Source organism: Parasteatoda tepidariorum, chromosome 10 (genome assembly GCF_982258835.1).
Source record: "Parasteatoda tepidariorum strain Cologne lab strain chromosome 10, Ptep-v5.0, whole genome shotgun sequence".
In the NCBI taxonomy this organism is placed as follows: domain Eukaryota; kingdom Metazoa; phylum Arthropoda; class Arachnida; order Araneae; family Theridiidae; genus Parasteatoda; species Parasteatoda tepidariorum.
Window position 1 is genome coordinate 19996765 of NC_141764.1, and position 20677 is coordinate 20017441.

At 31.6% G+C, this 20677-nt stretch overlaps 1 protein-coding gene across 3 annotated transcripts in view; it reads right to left on the reverse strand.

Moving 5' to 3' along the window:
• Window positions 1-820: 820 nt before the first annotated feature.
• LOC107440538 (F-box/LRR-repeat protein 7) overlaps window positions 821-20677 on the reverse strand; it is a 117038-nt gene continuing 97181 nt past the window's right edge. For all 3 annotated transcript variants that reach the window (XM_087153465.1, XM_016053495.4, XM_071184131.2), the window contains one exon: window positions 821-3237. In XM_087153465.1, coding sequence (XP_087009591.1) covers window positions 2510-3237 — 728 coding nt within the window. In that variant the 3' untranslated portion in view covers window positions 821-2509. The remainder of the gene's footprint in view (window positions 3238-20677) is intronic.

Consider the following 20677-nt stretch of genomic DNA (forward strand, 5'->3'; position numbering starts at 1 on the left):
CCCCGGCCTCATGTAAGTTGGAAACCCCTGGTCTAGAAAATGTTCTATATCTTTGTTATTGACTCCTACCTACTTTTTTGTCTCCTTTGTTCCCTTTAATATTTAGTTACTAATAAGTGATAATAAATTAACCTTACTAATAAATGATGAAAAACAGAGTTTAAAAATCATGTTAAGGCTCTCTGTATCCATCACTTCTCATCTTAAGAGGAACTTATGTGCTGGGCGCTATAAAAATTTTAATAATGTGATATATTGCCACAAAAGAGCAATATATCTTAAATATCGTGATTTTTAAAGATTATCATGCTAATTTTCCAATTTACTTTGGTTTTAGGTGGGACAATGTTCTCGTTTTAAATAAAAAAATTTCTACACTTATAATATCAGATTCGATAATTATCGTTAATATTCGAGCCATAATTGTATTCTATATTTCTCGCTGTTAATATCAGCAATATTATTGTAATTGATTGTCTCAGTTATCGATATTTCTCACGACTTTGCGATATTACGTTAATGTTACAATTGCGATGTTATCGTTGACGATAATTATCATACGTTTAATATTTATCAGAAGATTAGATGTTCGCAATATATTTTTAAATATCGTCATCGCCATGATTCAAAACATATCGATATATCACGATATTTTTCCAATTTAGCTAATATACATATTTTTCTTAGAGTGGTCAATGTTTTTGTGACATAAATGAAATCCATCAACATTGACGATAATTCTCGTTATCAATAATACTAGCAACATTTTCCTATTCGATTTTTATGATTGTGTATAACTTTTGGCACATTTGACATTTACTCTGAAACATATTGCAATTTATTGAGAAAATGATTTTTAAAATATTGCGTTAGGAATGTTGAGAAATATCAGTATTTTATCAACATTTTTCCAGTTTAGTAATTTACAGTATTTTTATCCAAGCTGCGTCTATCGAGTAGCTCAATAGAGTATTTTACCATAGTTAAATCCAATTTTTTTTTAAATATTTTAATAATGCATATTTATGTACAAAAAATATACAAATGTCATTCAGCGCAATGCTAAATGAATGAAACAAATTAATACACAGTTTCTTTCCACAACTTGTACATATTACTAATTATGTTAATAAATACAAAGCCTTCTTTCCCAGGAGCGGAATCACAACTCTATGTATCACACATTAAAATAAACCACTTTTTACTGTTTTTCCTTGATGGTAAAATACCTGTAAAGAAACTTTGTTTCTTTTAAAATTTGTATCAGAACTTGTTTTTACATTTTACGCAATTTACAAAAGATTGCTCTACAATTTATAGCCAGAAAAATGCAGTTGCTTAGGTCATAACTGTTCCAAGACAGCGAACAAAATAATAAAAGAAAAGCTAGAAAACTATTCAAACGTGACCCAAAAATTGACCGAAGACTAGGAAAAAACAATTGAAAAAAAAAAAGTTATATAAAAACATATGATGTAGCTGTGTTATTAGGGAACTAATTTTTTTCTCACCAAGTTTTAAAATTAGTAATTAAGTTCGTCACCAGATGACGATATCAACTAAAAAACACTGTTTTTTAAATAATCACCTATTTGCAGTAAGAGCGTGATATGGTTTGAGCATAAAATTTAACACATGTCCAAGCAAATATTTAAATTGGAATGCTATGACTTACAACAGGAAGTCTCAAGCATGAAAAGTGATAACTCACATCTTATAAAAATTTTACTTCCTTAATGTAGATAATTTTATTCAACACGAACTTTTATTCTGTTCAATTAGTACAAGTCTCAGTCAAGAGAGGAGGATAGCATGTTAATGGTTAACTTTCGAAAAAAGTCTAAGTTCTGCAGCATTTATGATAGAAATAACTTTTAGTATTTAAACTTCTCAAATCTGCGTTATAATTTTCTTATAACGAGGAATTACAGAAGATCAAGATTGTAAATTACTCTCATCCTCAAAGATGTTTCTAAAACCATCATCAATGTCTACTGTGCAACTCTTGAGTGACGTAAGTAAGGTACTACTATTATCAAACTTCATAAGCGAAAATTTTAGCGTCTACTTTTTTTTTTAAACAAAGCTTGATTTTTTTTTAAATAAACTGCAATTTAAAGGATAATATTTAAAAGTTATGTGTTCAGATTAGATTACGAAAGCTTTTGCACAATTTTTCAAACTCTCCTGCATGACCTAGACGGAACTTTGATCACTATACTTTCTTCGACAACCAATTATTTTCCCACAATAATTTGTAAATTGTGTAAAATTTAAAGGTAAATTTCTTAGAAAAAGTATGACTGTACAGACCAATTCTCTGAACAGAGGAAAAAGAGTTTCAAAGACTGGTGGTGTTGGAATAATGCAACACACATGAGAAAAAAAAAATGGGTCGTATCATTCTAACAGCATCCGTTTCTGATCAGAGAATTAACTCGGTGAAGTTTCCTGATGCTTATGGAAAATGGCTTCGATTCTGATGAAAATCGATTAAGGAAAAACAGGATTAATTGAAACCGGGATTCGTATGCTCGATGATACATCGCTTGCAGAATTTTCTAACCGTCCTATAGCCGTCCAGCGTTATAGGGCAGTCCTGTATGTTTAATTGCTGCAGTCCCCTGCAAAAGTAAGCAATGATTTTAACACCTTCGTCAGTAATCATTTCGCAAGACTTTAGGCTTAATTTCCTGAGATTAGGACAATGATGAGAAATGACTTTGAGACCTCTGTCCGTGACGTCACATTTTCCGATGTCCAGAGCTCTCAGTTTTGAACAACTTCTTGCAATCACCTCCAGTGCGTCATCTGACACTGCCTCGCAACCCCTCACGTTGAGGTATCTGAGTTTGTAGCAATGCCGAGCAATTTGCTTCACCCCGGCATCGGAAATTCGATCACATTTGGCGACGCTCAAGTAACGCATGTTTGGCCCCAGTTTTGCTAATTCATACAGTCCGAAGTCCGTGAGTAGAACACAGTCACTCACACTAAGTTCTCTCAAAAGTACACAGTAATTGGCAACAGTTTTTAACCCTTCATCCGTGATGTGCTCACACCTTCTTAAGTACAGGTGGGTCAGTTGGGAGTAGTTTCGAACGATTCGTTCTAATCCTGGATCGTCCAGTCTGTGGCAGTCCGTGAGGTCCAAGTAACGTAAACGAAAAGAACAAGTGGTCAGTGCACTAGGATCCAACGAAGACCGAGATTGAATCGTCGTTACAGCACTGCAACCTGTAATTTAAAAAAAAGTAACTTTAATAAATACGAATTATTAGAACTTGCAAATTAGCAATAACATAGATTTTAAATCAATCTCTCACCAAAATGCGCCATTATGACTATTTGACTTCTACCACTTTAAATAAAACAAAAGAGGTAAGAGTTATACCCTCTTGGCGAAACTCAATAATAATCACAAATCTTATTAGAAGAAACATGGAATTACACTAACATATCTTGTAAGGAATTCGAACTTTTAGAAGTCTGAACGTTGTGACAATTGTCTTATTTTTCCCACACCGCTCAGTTTAGTAGTCCGAAGATTGTGGCATCTTTTCTTATTTTTACCTTATTGCGTAGTTTATGTTCGCTCCTTCGGACTACTAAACTGGCCCTTGCGAAGGCTTTTTCTCTTTCAGGAGGTGTTGGTTATACCCTCTTAGCGGAACTCGATAACCATGCATTGATATCAACAATAATCACAAATTAATCGCCATAAATATGATTTTAAGAAATCACAAATTTTGTTAGAAGAAACACAAATTATCAACCGATCTGGCAAGGTAGAATATGTGACCTGTGCTCTGTCCGAATACACCACGTAAACTAATTGGCTTCTACCTCATCAAATGGAACGAAAAAGGTAAGGATTTCTTGGCATCACTCAATAATCAAATGGAGTTTTTAATTATTCAGTTAAAATTGTGTAAAAATTTAAAAGCGTTCTTTAACAAAATGGGAAATATTCCGTTTCTGGCACAAGCTGACAAAATTTTAAGAACCCTCTTCCTCTCCTTCAAGCGCGACAACATTTATAAACGTTCCTATAATAAAATAATTACAACTTACACAAGGGACTAGGCCCTTGTAACTTGTAATTATAGCTGCCGCTCACCAACTCAAAAGATTGCTTCGGGGCCGTGATAGCTCAGGGGATAGAGCACTCACCTTCCAATGAGGTGAACCGGGTTCGAATCCCTGCGAAGGCTGGTCGATACGAATTTCGCATCCGGCTTGCACTGACCACAGTGCTGACGTAAAATATCCTCAGTGGTGGAATGACGCTAACATTCTACGGATTAGAGCCCCCTTGCCGTCAGGCTAGCCGTGGGAGGTTTTTGTGGCTTCCCTCTCCATGTAACGCAAATGCGGGTTAGTTCCATCAAAAAGTTCTCCACAAGAGCAATTTTCTCCCAATGCTTGATCCAGGAGTTCCCTTGTGTTCTAGATTAGGTTCAAAATTACGAAGTTGAACATTTTAGTAGTCGTAAACCCAAAATTGGGTAGGCTGTTCAACGACGGTTGTAAAATATAATATAAAATGATTTGCTTCGTAATAATTGTTGATTCTCAGCATAAAGCAATTTGAATTATTCACTTAAAACATATTACTTGAAAGAATTCTATTTGCTGAGACTTGTGCCCCTACTTCCCACGTCCAAAATTCATTTCTTTAAATTAAATGTTTATTTTGAAACAAATTTGATTGGTAAATGCAATGAAAAAATTGTATGATACTATTAAGATCGATTAGTGATCATTATAATTTAATTTAGTAATAATTCTTCTTAAAAATAACATTTAAAATTAAAGATATATTATTACTAGTGGGCTGCGCCTGCTGGTCGCTAACGCTCGCCAACCACCGAAAATTGTTACGCAATCTAATATGGTTTGCTTCGCAAACCAAGTTCGCTTCGCTCGCTACTAACTAAGGTACATTGCAAATGCGCAAAATTCTAAGAATTCAAAACAATCAATCAAATCCATATAAAAACATGTTTTTTTTTAAAAAATTACATCTTTTTAGAAAATATTAAGTCATTAAAATAAATTTGAATTCAAATAAATGACATGTAATTCGTTAAACCAATTAGAAATGTGCTATAGTATAACTCGTGATATAAATCAAAAAATGTCAAATAAATTCGTAATATATAAATTCGTGAAAAAAAGCGCTTTCGACAAAATACTAAAATAGAGATCTATCGACAAAGATTACTCACTTCTGCCTAGCTTAATAGTATGAGATTGCCGTAGCTGATGCTCTCTGGTTATTTCAGTTTCCGTTTTTAAAAGCGCTATATGTTGAGCCACCTCATCTAGATTTGGCATGTGACATATTTAGCGGCAATCATTGGTCGATTTTCTAGCGTTGCCATTCGGGGAGTTGTAATGAGGCTTTTTTTGTCGCCGTGTAAGAGAAATAGTAACTTAAACAAAACAAAGCAAATGTTGCCACCGGTGGAAAAGAAATACAGCCAAAATTTGAGAGCCACGTAAGAGAATTATATATATTATTATTATATAACAAATATGGTAAGCTCACAACTACAATTTAAATATTTTCGCTTACCTAACAGAATGATGTATGCAAAAATACAAATCTGCGTGCATCACATTGTCATGAAGCTAATCATTAGGTTCATTTTAAAGATCACTTAACGAATCTCTTTAAGGGCAATTTTACAATTGCATAACAATTTAACTAATAATAGCGTATTAATGTAATTAATAACAACATATGAATGTAATCCACCCCAAATAATAACTATTGTAAAACGGTTAATAAGTTTAGACACCGATTCGAATAAGTTTATCTTAAAATGTAGTGATAAGTACTAATAATAAATGTAATAATAGCAGAGTAAAACAAGATGAATAAATATTACAGGTAAATAAATGAATTTAAATTTGAGATACAAAAATATGTTAAAAGAAAATATCTTTGAATTTTTTGACTTTTAATTTTATGATGACAACCGAAAAAATATGAAAATGGGGCGGGGGGGAAAATCCACTTTACCTATTTCCCAGAATATTTCAGAACATTTCAAAGCATTTTATAGGGAAAATGACCTGGTATTGATTTTCGAAAGCCATTTAACTTTTAGAGAAAGCAGTAAAATCCCATTCCCTTTTTTGTTTGCATTTCAAACGAAAAACTCAGACAAAATTAACGGATTTTATCAGTAGCAATTAAACCTAAGAACGCGTGTGGTGATACAGGTTTAAAATTATTTTTATAATAAATACAACTATAATTTTGTACATAGTTTTTTTTTTTAGTTGAAAATGTATGTAACATAATAGTGTAACACTGGATAATGTTTCGCTCTATTCTATCTTTCCATGCAGATTTCATGCATGGTTAAGATTTATAAAATAAACAGTAGATACCAGTTTAGAAGATAAAGGTTGCTATTTTTATCATGTCTAGTTCTTAAGAATTCAAAACCTGTTTTGTATTTCAAAAGGTGATTTTCTATTTAACTAATTTCCCATATAACGAACTTATTATCGGGATTTAGCGACTTTGTTAAATAGAAGTCCAACTGCACTCCGTTCACCTTTTTCTTGACTTAAAATGTTGCGAACTGTCAGTTATGCCTTCATATGAAGACGCCAACAAAAAATATCAATGTTCACAAAAGCATTAAGTTTTTTTTAAAAAAATCATTCAACTTAGACTTACTCGAAAATATCAGTTATCTCAACCAAAAAAACCACAGATTTAATCCATTTACATATGTATAATTTCATTAAAATTCTTAAGTTAATTGGATGATGCGTTCGTTGCACCATTTTATCAATCTTGAACGTGCTACAATTTTGAATTTAAACATTTCTTCACAATTAATTTTACACATTAAAATTCATGTAATGTTTTTTTTATTTTTTTTTATTTTATTTTACTTTTCTTCTTCTAATTGGCAGGGGGGAAAATTATCAAATATATTCCAATCACTTCTAAAACTAGTTTTATCTACTGCTCTTTTCAGTTTCCAAGCATAATTTAAAAATTAACTTTTATTCTCTAAGATTTTTTTACTCTGTATACACTTGAAATTATGTAAAGTTATGGATAGAAAATTTAATGAAGGTTAATTCTAGTGAATTTGAGTAAATTAGTTAAAAAGTTTATCCGTTGGCAATGAGAAATCAAGATTATGATTTGCCATTATTTCTTATCCAAAAACTCCCATTTGGTTTAGTTTAAAATTTCCAAACAATAATTTAAACTGTTCGCTTCATAATGCTCGCATTGTTGTCTTTTTTATTTACTGTTTAATAAGAGGCTTCCTATAGTAACTTGTTGACTGTTTGTTGGCAAAAGCACTAGGATCATTCTTACACTTCAAAAATATTTAGAGATAGTCACTTAGCCTCTTCATTTACTGAGATTTCCGAAATTTTGAGATTTAATTTTTATGGTAAAATTATATAATGTTGCACAATTTAATAAAACTGGAAAAAATATTTTCCGGAGAAATTTTATATTTTTCAAAAATATCACTTAGCACTTTCTTCTATTGAGATTTTAGTCCCGCAGTGGACTGATCGTTAAGACACGGTTCCCAGCAGATCACCGAAGTCAAGCATCACTGGTTGCGGTCAGTGTGCGGGTGGGTGACCACTTGGATCAGTCTGCGTAGGGACCGAGGGTGTGCGGTATTGGTCCTCGTTAAACTGTGCTACCGTAAAGTGCTCGACTTCGCGTGCAGGTCGTCGGGCTACCGAAGCGGGGGTGCCATCCCCTCTGCAGCGGATCAAAATTGTGATGGCATGTCTTCGGATCATCCTCAGGGATGTTTCCCAGACCGTCGCCAATAGCCCATTGTGCAGCTCAAGTGCGACGTAAATGAGCAATCACAACAATCTATTGAGATTTTAAATTGTAAAGAAAAGTGCTAGAATAAGATAACATTATGAATTACAGTAATGGCGTTTGAATTCAGAATAGAAAATATGGTGAATCGAATTTGGCGTTGTTATATTTCAGCATAATTTGTAAAGTATTATTTTAAAAAATGGAATTAGTGCAAAATGTCAGAACGAAGAAAAACCAAAGTGTTATGAAAACTAAAACAGCCTGTGATCTAATATTTTAATATGTAAAAAGTTACTTCAGCACAGAGGTCATAAAAATTTGCAAAAATTGAGAATTCTTTATTGATTTTGATCGCTCTATCTAAGTGACAAAATCTCACTAAATAGGCGATTTTTAAAAAAAGTTAAATAAACCTTTAGAAACAAAAGTTATTTGTCGATTCTGGTACGTCCCTTCTACACACACATATATATATATATTTATAAATCCGACATTCTGGATTGCGTCTATCTAAGTTTAAAAGTGTTCAATATTTTCTAATCTACTTGTTTATTTCTTTTGCCTGATTACAATAATCCTGCACGGCAGTAGGCCAATTAAAAATGTGTGAGCAATGATTTAATCAAACTGAATTTGCTTAGATTTATTTGCTTAGATTTATTTGCTTAGACTTCGAATTCCAACGATGGCTGGTTGATACGAATTCTGCCACCGGCTCGCATCGACCATAGTGCTAACATAAAATAGAATCCCCTTGACGTCGGGCTAACCATGGAAGATTTCCGAGGTTTTTATCTTCAAGTAACGCAAATGTGGGCTCGTCCCTTTAAAAAATCCTCCTCGAAGGCTAGTTTGTCCCAATTTTTAATTCAGAAGTTCTTTGTCTTTTGGGTTTGGCTCAAAATTACAAGGTTACGGAGTTTTATACATAATAAAAAGAAATTGGGAACTGTCTGAAATAAACCATACTAAATTAAGGAATGACTGATATACTTTGTAATTAGCCTTCAGATATATGGGTTCACTGCATTAATCCTAACAAGCAAGCTTCGAAAAAAACCCGGGTTATTAAGAAATAACCCAGCCCATGTAGGTATTTTCAGGTTTTTCTTATGAAAAAGAATTTTGCAAGTAGATAAGTAGATTTTGTCGGGTTTTTACATGAAAAGGCCCAATTTTGTTCAGAGATAAGTAGTTTCTTTTTTTTTTTTCAAATGCATAATAATGCATTTGCTATTATTACAAAAAAAAGCGTTTGCTAAATATAAAAATAAGATAGAATATAAACTAAAAAGAATATTGCTTGGTTATGAGCAAAATAATTAATAAACGAATGGTTAGGAGAATAACTATTTCAGGCATTTTTCTGCCTTCAATAAACATATGATGAACTGCATAATGATGAAGTTACTGAAATGATTGTTTATAAAATGTAAAGCAAAATAAGTTATGCGATTATCTTTAAATTATATATTAACACATAATTTGCTTTAAAGTTATTGAATGGAATTTCTAAAAATATTGTAGAGATTCATGAAATAAAAAGCACATATTCACGGTAGGCTCATTTTTATGTTTCATTATATGAATTATTTGTGTTTTAAAATTTACAAAAATTATCAACTTTTATCTTTATTTATTACTTTTTGTCTTTAAAATGTATGGAAAAGGTAATAATTTCTTAATGTTTGTTTTCTAAGCATTACAAGTATATAATTTAAAATTTTAATGAAAACACATAAATTCTTTTAAAACATAATAATTATGTACGAAACATATATTACAAATATGTACAATATGCACTCACACTTCATTTTAGGTTCGTAATATAACATAATCATTTTTTTTTTTTGGTACTAAACAAATTTTTCACCACATGCAATTTAAGCAAATAAAAATAAGATTTTGCTACTCATTAAAAATGTACAACTCGAACTCAAGAGTCATGACAATTTCAATAAACCAAAAAATTTAAACTATTTAACTAATTTCTCAACGGCAGAATTTTTTTGAGCTATCTGCGACAAAACTATCTAGCACTTATATCTTCAATATATTAATAATCTTCAATACACTAACATCTGCACGATACTTTTAATCATAACAAACAAATATGTTACTGATTTAAAAAAACAGCGCTGAGATTACGAAAAAATAATAGAATTTTTTCTTTTAATTGAACATGCAATAATTTTTTATTCTAATATTATGAGTGATATTCTCTCATTTTGTTGTGTGGGAAAATGCGAAAATAATCAATTAAAAATCATGAAATCCGTTGCCGAAAAAAAGATCGACCACGAAATCACGCGAATCGGACTCCTCAAAAAAGAATTACTCAAATGCGTGTTTCGTTTCGAGATTAGGTTGTTGTTATAAATAATACTCACTTCTGCCTAGCTTATTAGTATGATGGTGAGAGTAGACATTTGGTGAGAATGCTCTCTCTGATTATTTCAGTTTCCGTTTTTAAAAGCGCTATATGTTGAACCACCTCAGATAGATTTGGCATGTGACATTTTTAGCTGCAATCATTGGTCGATCTAGCGTTGCAATTCGGGGAGTTGTAATGAGGCTTTTTTTTTGTCGCCGTGTAAGAGAAATATATATATAGATTGCATTAAAAAATGTCCGATTTAAAAACTGTGCAGAAATCAAATAGCGACAACTGCCAAAATATCGATAGAATCATTATCTTAAAAAGTACATACTCATAAGCACGATTCGAATTTTCCTATTGTTTTAAATATATCGGGATGTTTAAAAGCCACGTGGAAATCAAGATCAATAACTGCCTAAAATTCAATTGTAATATTACATGGATTTACGATACTATCGGCGTAAATCTAGCTCATCAAAAAGTAATTACCTAAATACAAGATACAAATAATACGTGTAAATTTCTGTAGAAAAGTAAACTAATATTTTTTACTTTTCAAAAGAAAAATCTTTCTGCAAGAGTAAAAAAACCTGAAAGGTTTACAATTCAAGTAAATTATACGATAGGTGTAATATGTATGCATTACAGAGGAAACGTGATCAGCCCGTGCTCGACATAGGCTCAGACTCGTTTACTGGAAAAAGGTTTTTGAGTTCGGACTCATGTGGGGAAAAAATGTTCATAATTTTTTAAACTACTTTTAAACAAACTTTTGCTTCAGTTTTTAAGTATAAAAAATGTAAAATTTATAAGGAATAAAAATTACAGCTATCTGCCATTTCTGTTCCACGTGTTTGTTTTTTCAGACATCAAAGACTGACTGGCGAGACAGTAAAATGTGGCCTTTATTCGAGTATATCTCAGGGTTGGGCTGTAAATAATCCAATGTATTCCTGGCTCGGGAAAAAATTCCTCGGGTTCCGGTGGGCTCCGTCTTCGAAGTCACTTTTAATACAATATGTTACGTTTGTTTTATACGTAAGTAATAAATAATAATTTTACAGTATTTTTTTTAATCATGTACTTTTTTTTTTTTTCTTTATTTAGTTCATTTATATTAAATTTTTTTCTCAAAACTCAGATTGCTGAAATATATTTCGCATAAAAAGTTACAAAGTAAAATTTATTAAACAATAAGTTGATAATTGCTACGAATATTGAACGGAAATGATAAAATGCGAAAAAACTCACTTGGTGGGGTGCAATGTTTTTTTCTTTTTTTTTTCAAGTGAGCTCAACCGAAAAAAACACGCTGGTCGTCAGTGCCCATCTTGGCGAACCCTGGTAACAATGCTGGAGAAAATATTTGTTGGAAAACATGTTAGGGTTGATCAGAAAATTCCTTAGGAAGGCAAGAACATGCTAGAAACTTATCTAATTAGCCTGGTGCATTGAAAAATAGCAGCGGCTTTTTGCAAAAATCCAATATGCCGAACGAATTGCAAAATGACAGAAGCTGTTCGCAAAGACCCCGTATAATCCAATTAGCCTAATGCAGTGCAAAATGCCGGTTACTGTTTGCGAAGACAAAGATTATCTAATTAGTCTACGACCTAAACGAAGATGTCACTGTCGTAATATCACACGAAAAGGAAGGAAATAATATCCATTTCGGTGACTTTGTCGTACTTCAGTGTTCTGAATGGCGTAGTAATAAAGCGAACAGAAGTGCCCTCGTCTTGTAAAAATGACCAAGTACATATAAAATTATCACATCAACATTTCCTAGACAAAACTTTACGAAATTTCGTAAGCCATCGCTCAAGCAAAGTGGCTCCATAAATTCCAAAGAAGACATAAAGAAGTCATAGCTGGGAGGTGAACCTGACAGCTTATACCTTGTCAAAGAATTTTTTAATAACCTATAGAGAGGGGTGGGGGGATAGAGAGAGAATGTGAGACAAGGTAGAACCAATGGCATTGACAGTAATTGATTAAGGGTCTGGTGATTCCAAAAGAACTTTTAATCGATGCTAGAACAACCAGATGAAGCCTCCATAATTCACTGTAACTTTATCTAGCTGGAATCTTACTAATGGCTACGGCCGCACCCATGGACCCTTTCTTCTTTTTAGAAAATTCGAACACGCCTCGGGAAATTTTTTAGAAAACTGTGGAAGAAATTATGGCCACAATCATATGCCCCGCGGTTATCAGATCTGAGCGATGCCATTTTCATAACAGGATTTGCTGGTAGAAAGGAACAGCTGAGATCGAGCATCCAGAATTTTAGGCAGCTTATTTTCGAAGTTGAAGCAAATTCATACTTTATTTTCACGTAAATTTTGTACAATGAGCAATAACAATGCGCATTGTACTATTACTGAGGAGCAAAAAACAATTCGCAAACAAAACTATACCGGAATTAATGAAAAAAATAACAAATAATGATTAAGGGTCATCAATATGAAAATGAGATCTAAATCGGTTCGTATTAAAATGAAGAGCTTATGGCTTGGTATATAAGACAAGTAATTCAAAATAAATAAATAAAATTCAATGCATTTTTGAATCTAGACAGTACAACTGTTTCGAGGACTGCAAAAACTTTAGAAAAAGGCAACGCTGTAGAAATCCATGGAATAACTAGCGAGAAAAGCAAAAGGAAACAACATCAATTAAATTGACCGTTTCTTCCGGTTAAGAAAGAAATTTATTTTTTTAATCCCTCTTTTGTAATTTGTTAGATTTCGATGATAGCGTTTTTGTTTCTTCTTATTTTACATATCAATTAGTTACTTTAAATGTACTGTATACTAAATATTTAAAGTGAACACCGTAATAATTTATGATATAATAATGAAATTTTCACCTACCACAATGATGTCAATCTCAGTAATTCAACGAACTAACCTTGAACGCGATAAAATATTTTTAATAACTAAAGTCAGACACAAAAACGCACTTTTTCACAATGACATTTTTTTTTCCTAACAGATTTGGGTTCATGACCTGTAGAATATGGGAAGAAAGTTGCATGAATGTGTTATTAATAGTTAATAGGAAAAGCAGCCTTAAAAGTTTCTTTCAGTAACAATTAAGATAGAGCGAATAGTAATGAAAACAGAAACATTGTCATACATACTCAATGGATATGAACAACAAGTATAATTATTACAAAAATTATACGAACAGAATTAATATCCAATGTGTTCAAAGTAAGAATAATTATCAAAAGATAAGAATTTAGATGATAAACATACACCGAAAAGCCATTACATTATGACCATCCTCCATCTATAACAATGGGCTCGCCCAGGTTTTCATGGTTTCTCCCCCAGGAACAATGTTTTCATGGGGCACATTAGGACCCATAATCCTCATAGAACAATCCCCGACGTCTGTAAGCTACTTGAACATAGTTTCAGACCAGGTTCACCCATTCATGGCAACAGTTTTTCCTGCGGGGGATGGTGTTTACCAACAGGATAATGCACCATGTCATAAGGGTCGAATCGTCATGGATTGGCTCGAGGAACATTCCAGTGACTTTCAAGTCATGTCTCGGCTCCCAAATTCACTTGACCTTAATCCAATAGAGCATTTGTGGTCCTACTTGGAAAACCAAATTCGTGCAGCCACGCTACCCCCTCGCAATGTGAGGGAATTGCAGGACCAGTTGGTGAGCGCTTGGTACCAAATACCTCAGACTACCTATCAGCACCTTGTGGAATCAATGCCACGGCAGGTGCTAGCACTTTTGAGGGCTAAAAGTGGTCCTACATGTTATTAGCAGGGTGGTCATTATGTAATGGCTCTTCGGTGTATATCTATCACTTTGTTCACAGTTAAAACTCAGAAGTAGTGAAAAGCAACTGAAGCCTGCATTCAATAATTCCATAATGCATATTCAATAGATAAAAACTTCCAGTATAATTGTTAATAAATTTAAAAATTAGGATTCGTTTCCAATAAATAATTGCAAGCTTCCGGTAAAAACAATTATAAAAGTCTACAAAAAAGAATCATAAGAACATATCTAACACTTTTACACTGTATTAGATATTCAATGAACACAAACTACTATTGAAATTAATATTATATTATTAGAAAAGAAATATTAACCAGAAAAAATGTGTATGTTTCCAGGAAAAAAATAATCATCAGAATCTAAAAACTTAAATGATAAGCATATACCTAACACTTCCTCACATTTACAATTAGTAAATAGTGAAGAGTAACAGAAGTTGTTAATTTGAAACATTGTGTTACAAATCCAATAAACAAAAACCACTAGTATAATTAATATTATATAAACAGAGTAAAATTAATATCCGGCTAAATTTTGCACGCCACTTCTAAGAATGATCAACAGAATCTAAGAAATTAAATTATAAGCATATACCTAACAGTCTCTCACAATTGCAATTCAGAGATTGGGGAGAGCAGGCAAAGTCGTTAATTTTTAGCATTGTGTTACATGTTCAATAAACATGAATTATCAGTACAGTTAATATCAGAAGATAATTAATATTATATAAGCAGAGTTGAATTAATATCCGGCTAAATTTTGCACGCTACTTCTAAGAATGATTAACAGAATCTAAGAAATTAAATTATAAGCATATACCTAACAGTCTCTCACAATTGCAATTCAGAGATTGGGGAGAGCAGGTAAAGTCGTTAATTTTTAGCATTGTGTTACATGTTCAATAAACATGAATTATCAGTACAGTTAATATCAGAAGATTATTAATATTATATAAGCAGAGTAGAATTAATATCCGGCTAAATTTTGCACGCTACTTCTAAGAATGATTAACAGAATCTAAGAAATTAAATTATAAGCATATACCTAACAGTCTCTCACAATTAAAATTCAGAGATTGGGGAGAGCAGGCAAAGTCGTTAATTTTTAGCATTATGTTTACATGTTCAATAAACATGAATTATCAGTACAGTTAATATTATAATATCAGAAGATTATTAATATTATATAAGCAGAGTAGAACTAATATCCGGCTAAATTTTGCACGCTACTTCTAAGAATGATCAACAGAATCTAAGAAATTAAATTATAAGCATATACCTAACAGTCTCTCACAATTGCATTTCAGAGATTGGGGAGAGCAGGCAAAGTCGTTAATTTTTAGCATTGTGTTTACATTTTCCATAAACAAGAATTACTAGTACAGTTAACATTATAATATCAGAATATAATTAATAACCATTTTAAATTTTCATGTTCTTGGTAAGAATAATTATCAGAATATAAAAAATTTAAATGATAAGCATATATCTAAGAATTTCTGACAATTACAATTCAAAGATATTGGACAGCAATAGAAACGTTAATTTGTAACATTGTGTTACATGACCAATAAACAAGAATTACTAGTATAATTATTATTGTATTATCAGAATAGAATTAATATACAGTTCAAATTTTCGTTCTCCTGATAAGAATAATTATCAGAATCTAAGAAATTAAATATAAGCCTAACACTTTCTCTGACAATCACGATTAAGAGATATTGGAGAGCAATAGAAATCGTTAATTTGTAACAATGTGTTACATGTCCAATAAACAAAAATTAGGAGTATGATTATTATTGTATTATGAGTATAGAATTAATATCCAGTTCAAATTTTCGTTCTCTCAATACGAATAATTGTCAGAATCTAAGAAATTATGTGATAAGCATATATCTAACACTTTCTCAGAGACAGTGGAGAGCAATAGAAATCGTTAATTTGTAACATAGTGTTACATGTTCAACGAACAAGAACTACGATATAATTAATATTATACTTTCCCCATACAAAAATTGAACGCTATAGTTAAGAAAAATTATCAGAAATGATTACAAGCCTCTACCCTACCCCAACACTTTCTTTCTCACAATTGCAATTCAAAGAACGACGACTGAGACAGAAGCCGGTAGTCTGCAACAATGTAATACATTATATTTAATCGACAAAAATTACTCGGAAATTCAAACCAACATCAATAATTCATTTTGAGAAGCTGTAAGGGAATACAAGATACAAAATCTTTCAGAAACTTTGTGAAGAAAAAGGAAGAAAAAAAGAAAGAAAAAAAGCAACACATCGTATTGGAAACATAAACAACAGAAACAGCGAATCTCAAATAACATGTCATTACGATATTTTTGGCGATCACTGTTGATCAATGAGTTGGAGTACAACAAGTCTCTTCTCATTTTCGCCGTTCCATCATTTTTTAATTGTCCATCTGTCCGCAGTTTGTCGCCATTTTCTACGATTGGCGAAACGGAATGACATGAATGCGACATATTCGCATTGTTGATGAGATGGTATCGTGACAGAAGTTATAAAAAACCGCTTAAAACTTACATGCCTGGGAGGCTATAACATTTGCCTTTTGTGCAACTGTCATTCGCCAATTGAAATTGAATGAAGCGTTGGCGATAACTGGACAGAACCACGCGATTTTGATAGAAGGAGAAAAAATGGTGACAGAAAACTGTCAAGTAACTGTATATTAGAGGGGAAATTATTCAGGTGTAAGTAGTAGCTAAAGCGGTGTAAGTAAATATAAGAAAATCTTTGAAGTAGAAAAAAAATAGCGTGCAATAAAAAATTTAACGCTTCTGCATAAAGTGCCTTGTGCAGGTTTTTTAATAACGTTTTTTTTTTTTTTTTTGACATTTTTTGAACAAATGTTTAAGAATGAGTTTTCGAAATAAGCATTCATCTTTGAAAAATCGTCATTTGCTTTAATTAATGAAATAAAACTAATATTTTAAAATTATATTTTTAAAGCAGAATAAGAAGAAAAAAATATTTTAAAATTATATTTTCAAAATAGAATAAAAAGAAAAAAATATTTTAAAATTATATTTTTAAAACAGAATAAGAAGAAAAAAATATTTTAAAATTATATTTTAAAAGTAGAATAAGAAGAAAAAAAATATTTTAAAATTATATTTTTAAAGCAGAATAAGAAGAAAAAAAAATATTTTTGTCAGATCTAAAAAATGGTTCGGATTTTCGGTGATGATAGACGTTAATTACAATAGCAATTTACCTAACGTTTTCAGTTATAAATCTGATAAAAGTAAAATTATTTTCTTTCCTTTTAGTTTACTGAAAAACAGCAGCTTTTAAAATTTTAATAATTTTATTTCATCATTAACATTTTTTTAAATATCCTCCTGTTTTTTTTTTTAATTATCGAAGATTTCGATTTCAGACTATGTAACGATAAATTTCATTGCGGTGATCAGTAAATAGTAGAAATTTATATTCCAATCCAGAACAGAGCTCTAAAAAGGTATGAGCGTTTTAGCAAATCGAAAGAGGTCGTTTGTCAAGGGTTGATATTGGAATTTTGACTGACGATAAGTTCGATTTGACTGTAAAAAAGAGACGAATTCTCCTTGAATCTGTTAAAAAATAAAACTTACATGGTCTTTGGGAAATTTTAACATTCTAATAAGTCAGAAAGTAGCCCAAATTTTGATTGCGAATTTCCATCGTTACAGAAAAGAGAAAACAAGTTAACAAAAATGTAGTAAAAACCGTAGTGATAGAAGTCTCTGATGAAAGTAAGTGATGTGATCTACGCTTTACGTTTCACAAAAATGCAATTGTTCAAGAGTTTTTGCAAAGTATTACGGCTCCCTAACACCCTAATGTTATAACTATTTGAGAAAGCATGCGATAAAATTTCCCCAGTAATTGTAATTTCTAATTACAGCATCTTTTAATTTTTTTTTGTTTGTAATCCCTACTTAAAATTCTCTCCTGAAACCGAAAATCTGATTGTTTTTTAAGCCAAATGTTTCTTTATTTAGTTATTAAACATTTTAATTGTCCAAAAAAGCTCCCGTAAGGGATGCAATAAAAAACGATTCCTGATTGGTTATGACTTCACACGTGCTGAATGGTCACTATAAGGTAGAAATGCAAGTTTAGTATTATGGTTGAAGAAAGACAAACTCTATGCAATATCTCTCTATTTTCTCTTCTTGTCTAATTCAAACACGCAGTTTTTAACATTTTTATCTTATTTATTTATTTTTTTAAAAGAAAGTTATGCCTATCAGAATTTTAGTTAATAATTTATGTTTATTAAAAAGAAATAATACAACAAAGAATAACATCATTAAGATAAATGATTCTTGCGCATGAAATGGGAACTTCAGTATTTTAAACGTCAGTCTCAATGGATACGACTTTTCAAAATCAATAATTGATTAATAATTAATAATAAAACAGGTTTTCAGTTAAAATGACGTCATGAGTCCACCATGCATATTGCACAATATCTCAAAATGCCAATTTTCGACAGTCAGGTGGACCCGAAAATTTAAATTTTCGGTTAGTAGCCAGTGGTGATTAGACTCGATTTAGCTACTTTTTCCTCAAACTTAATGAGTCGGTGACCAACATCGATAAGCCCTTTTCTTTTCATAGCCACTTTTTGAAACCCTATTATTGCTTGGATTAAATTGTATGGATAACAGAGGCAGAAATATTTACATTTAACTACATTTTTTCTCCGTTTTCCAGATATTCCTTTTAAAACCTCTCTTTCGCATGAGTAAAGCATCATTGAAACTAAAGTAAGAGGCCATGCAAATACTAAGTAAACATATTCTTAATAATTTTGGCCCGTAGTGCTTACGTAATATTTGAATGTACCTAATAAACAAATTACAAACCTCTCTTGTGCATACGAAAGATACAACACCCCTTATTTTTTTATTTAACTTCAAAACTTATTTCGGTTATCCATTTTTTAAATTTCGAACTTGAATTTAAATAAAATATTGAACTGTGCATAAAACAAAATTCAAGCTTTAATTTAGATTATAATACTTCAAAACTCCTAGAATAATTTTTTTTTCCAACTTGTTCTTTTCACTATTTTAACTTTAATTTCAAGTTTCTCCACGTGTAAATTTTATTACATATTTTTGTATTTTTAAAGAAAAATTAAAAAGTGATAGAAAGAGAATGTTAGTGCTTTACATAAGCATTTCTCATATCCCTGATTCCTCTTCTCAGCAAGAATCACAACTTTCTTTTTTGATGAATACATAATATTTGAACGACCCCTAAGCTCTAAATCATAATATAACCAGCAGAAATTACTAAGCATTATCGAAATGAAAATGTTCTTCAGTTTGTTTACATGAACAGTTTGCTTTTAAATTCACATATCTGTCCACTTTTTTCCCCGTAATTTTTTGCCATGGGAGGAAAAAAAATTCATTGTAATATGTAGATTTCTATTTTACGATATGATCGATGTGTATAATGTATGTGATAATTTACATATATATTATTGTTTCATGGATTGTTGATCGTAAAAAAACTAAGCGTAGATTTTGCTAAGGGATAAAATTCGTAGTAAGACTTCCGGGTGATCTTTATGCCTAAGCTAGGAAAAATGCACCATCCAATATTATTAAACAGAATTATTCATAATTCCCTCTGCCTGTAAACGCCATTTTTTTTACAACAACTGGCTTCAGGGGTACATGTTACTGCCATCTACCGACAACTGCTTAAATTAAAACTTGAATACTTTAGGAATAATTTCATATGTTCTTTTTTGCCATTTTTCGTCTTCGTTTTTTTTATTATAACGCTTCGAAACCCCGGAGGGAATTATGAATAAGCCTGTGCTTGTATTTTTTTCAATATATCGCGTTTTTTCAATCTAACTTCCTACGAAACAAACAAACAAAAAAAAAGGAATTCAGAAGACTCCGCAAGCTTACTATGACGCTACACAAAAAATAACAAACTGTTCCATTTTACACAAATGTAGACAAATAAGGAATAATACTTAAAACATGGCCACACTTACACTTCTTTTATGCTGTGATATTAATTTTGTTTAAATTTTTTTAGGCTCACGAATTGTTAGAATTTATAAGTTACAGAAACCTCTCATGAATGGTAAAAAATTACGCTTTAAATTTTAAACACAAATCACAATGAAGTTTCCTAGAATATTTAGCCTCTTCACACGTCGCCTCATTAGCATAACATAAGCGGAGGGATACACCGGAAGTTTCCTAAATTTCTTCCGGTGTTTGGAAGCTTGTTATTGTTTACATTCAATCAACCATCCATATAATAGGATAGATACTAAAAAAGGATAGAAAACGTGTGCGCCGTTGAAAAAAGTGCACCACTGAAAATTTAGTTCGAAAAAATTTATAAGATCGGTGATAAAAACAGGTTAGAATTATAGGGGAAAATTACCGTCTCCGCCAGTTACAGGGCGACTAAATTTAATTAATGGTTACCAGTGGACACTTTTTCTGTCGAAATTCCATGCCATGAGTAATATATTTGTTTGTTTTTTTTAAATTGGAGGCTATGATCGCCAATACCCGAGATTTCTTCTCCTTCATTATTGTTTTTTTTTTCCTTCTTAAAAGTCGATAAAAAAAAGG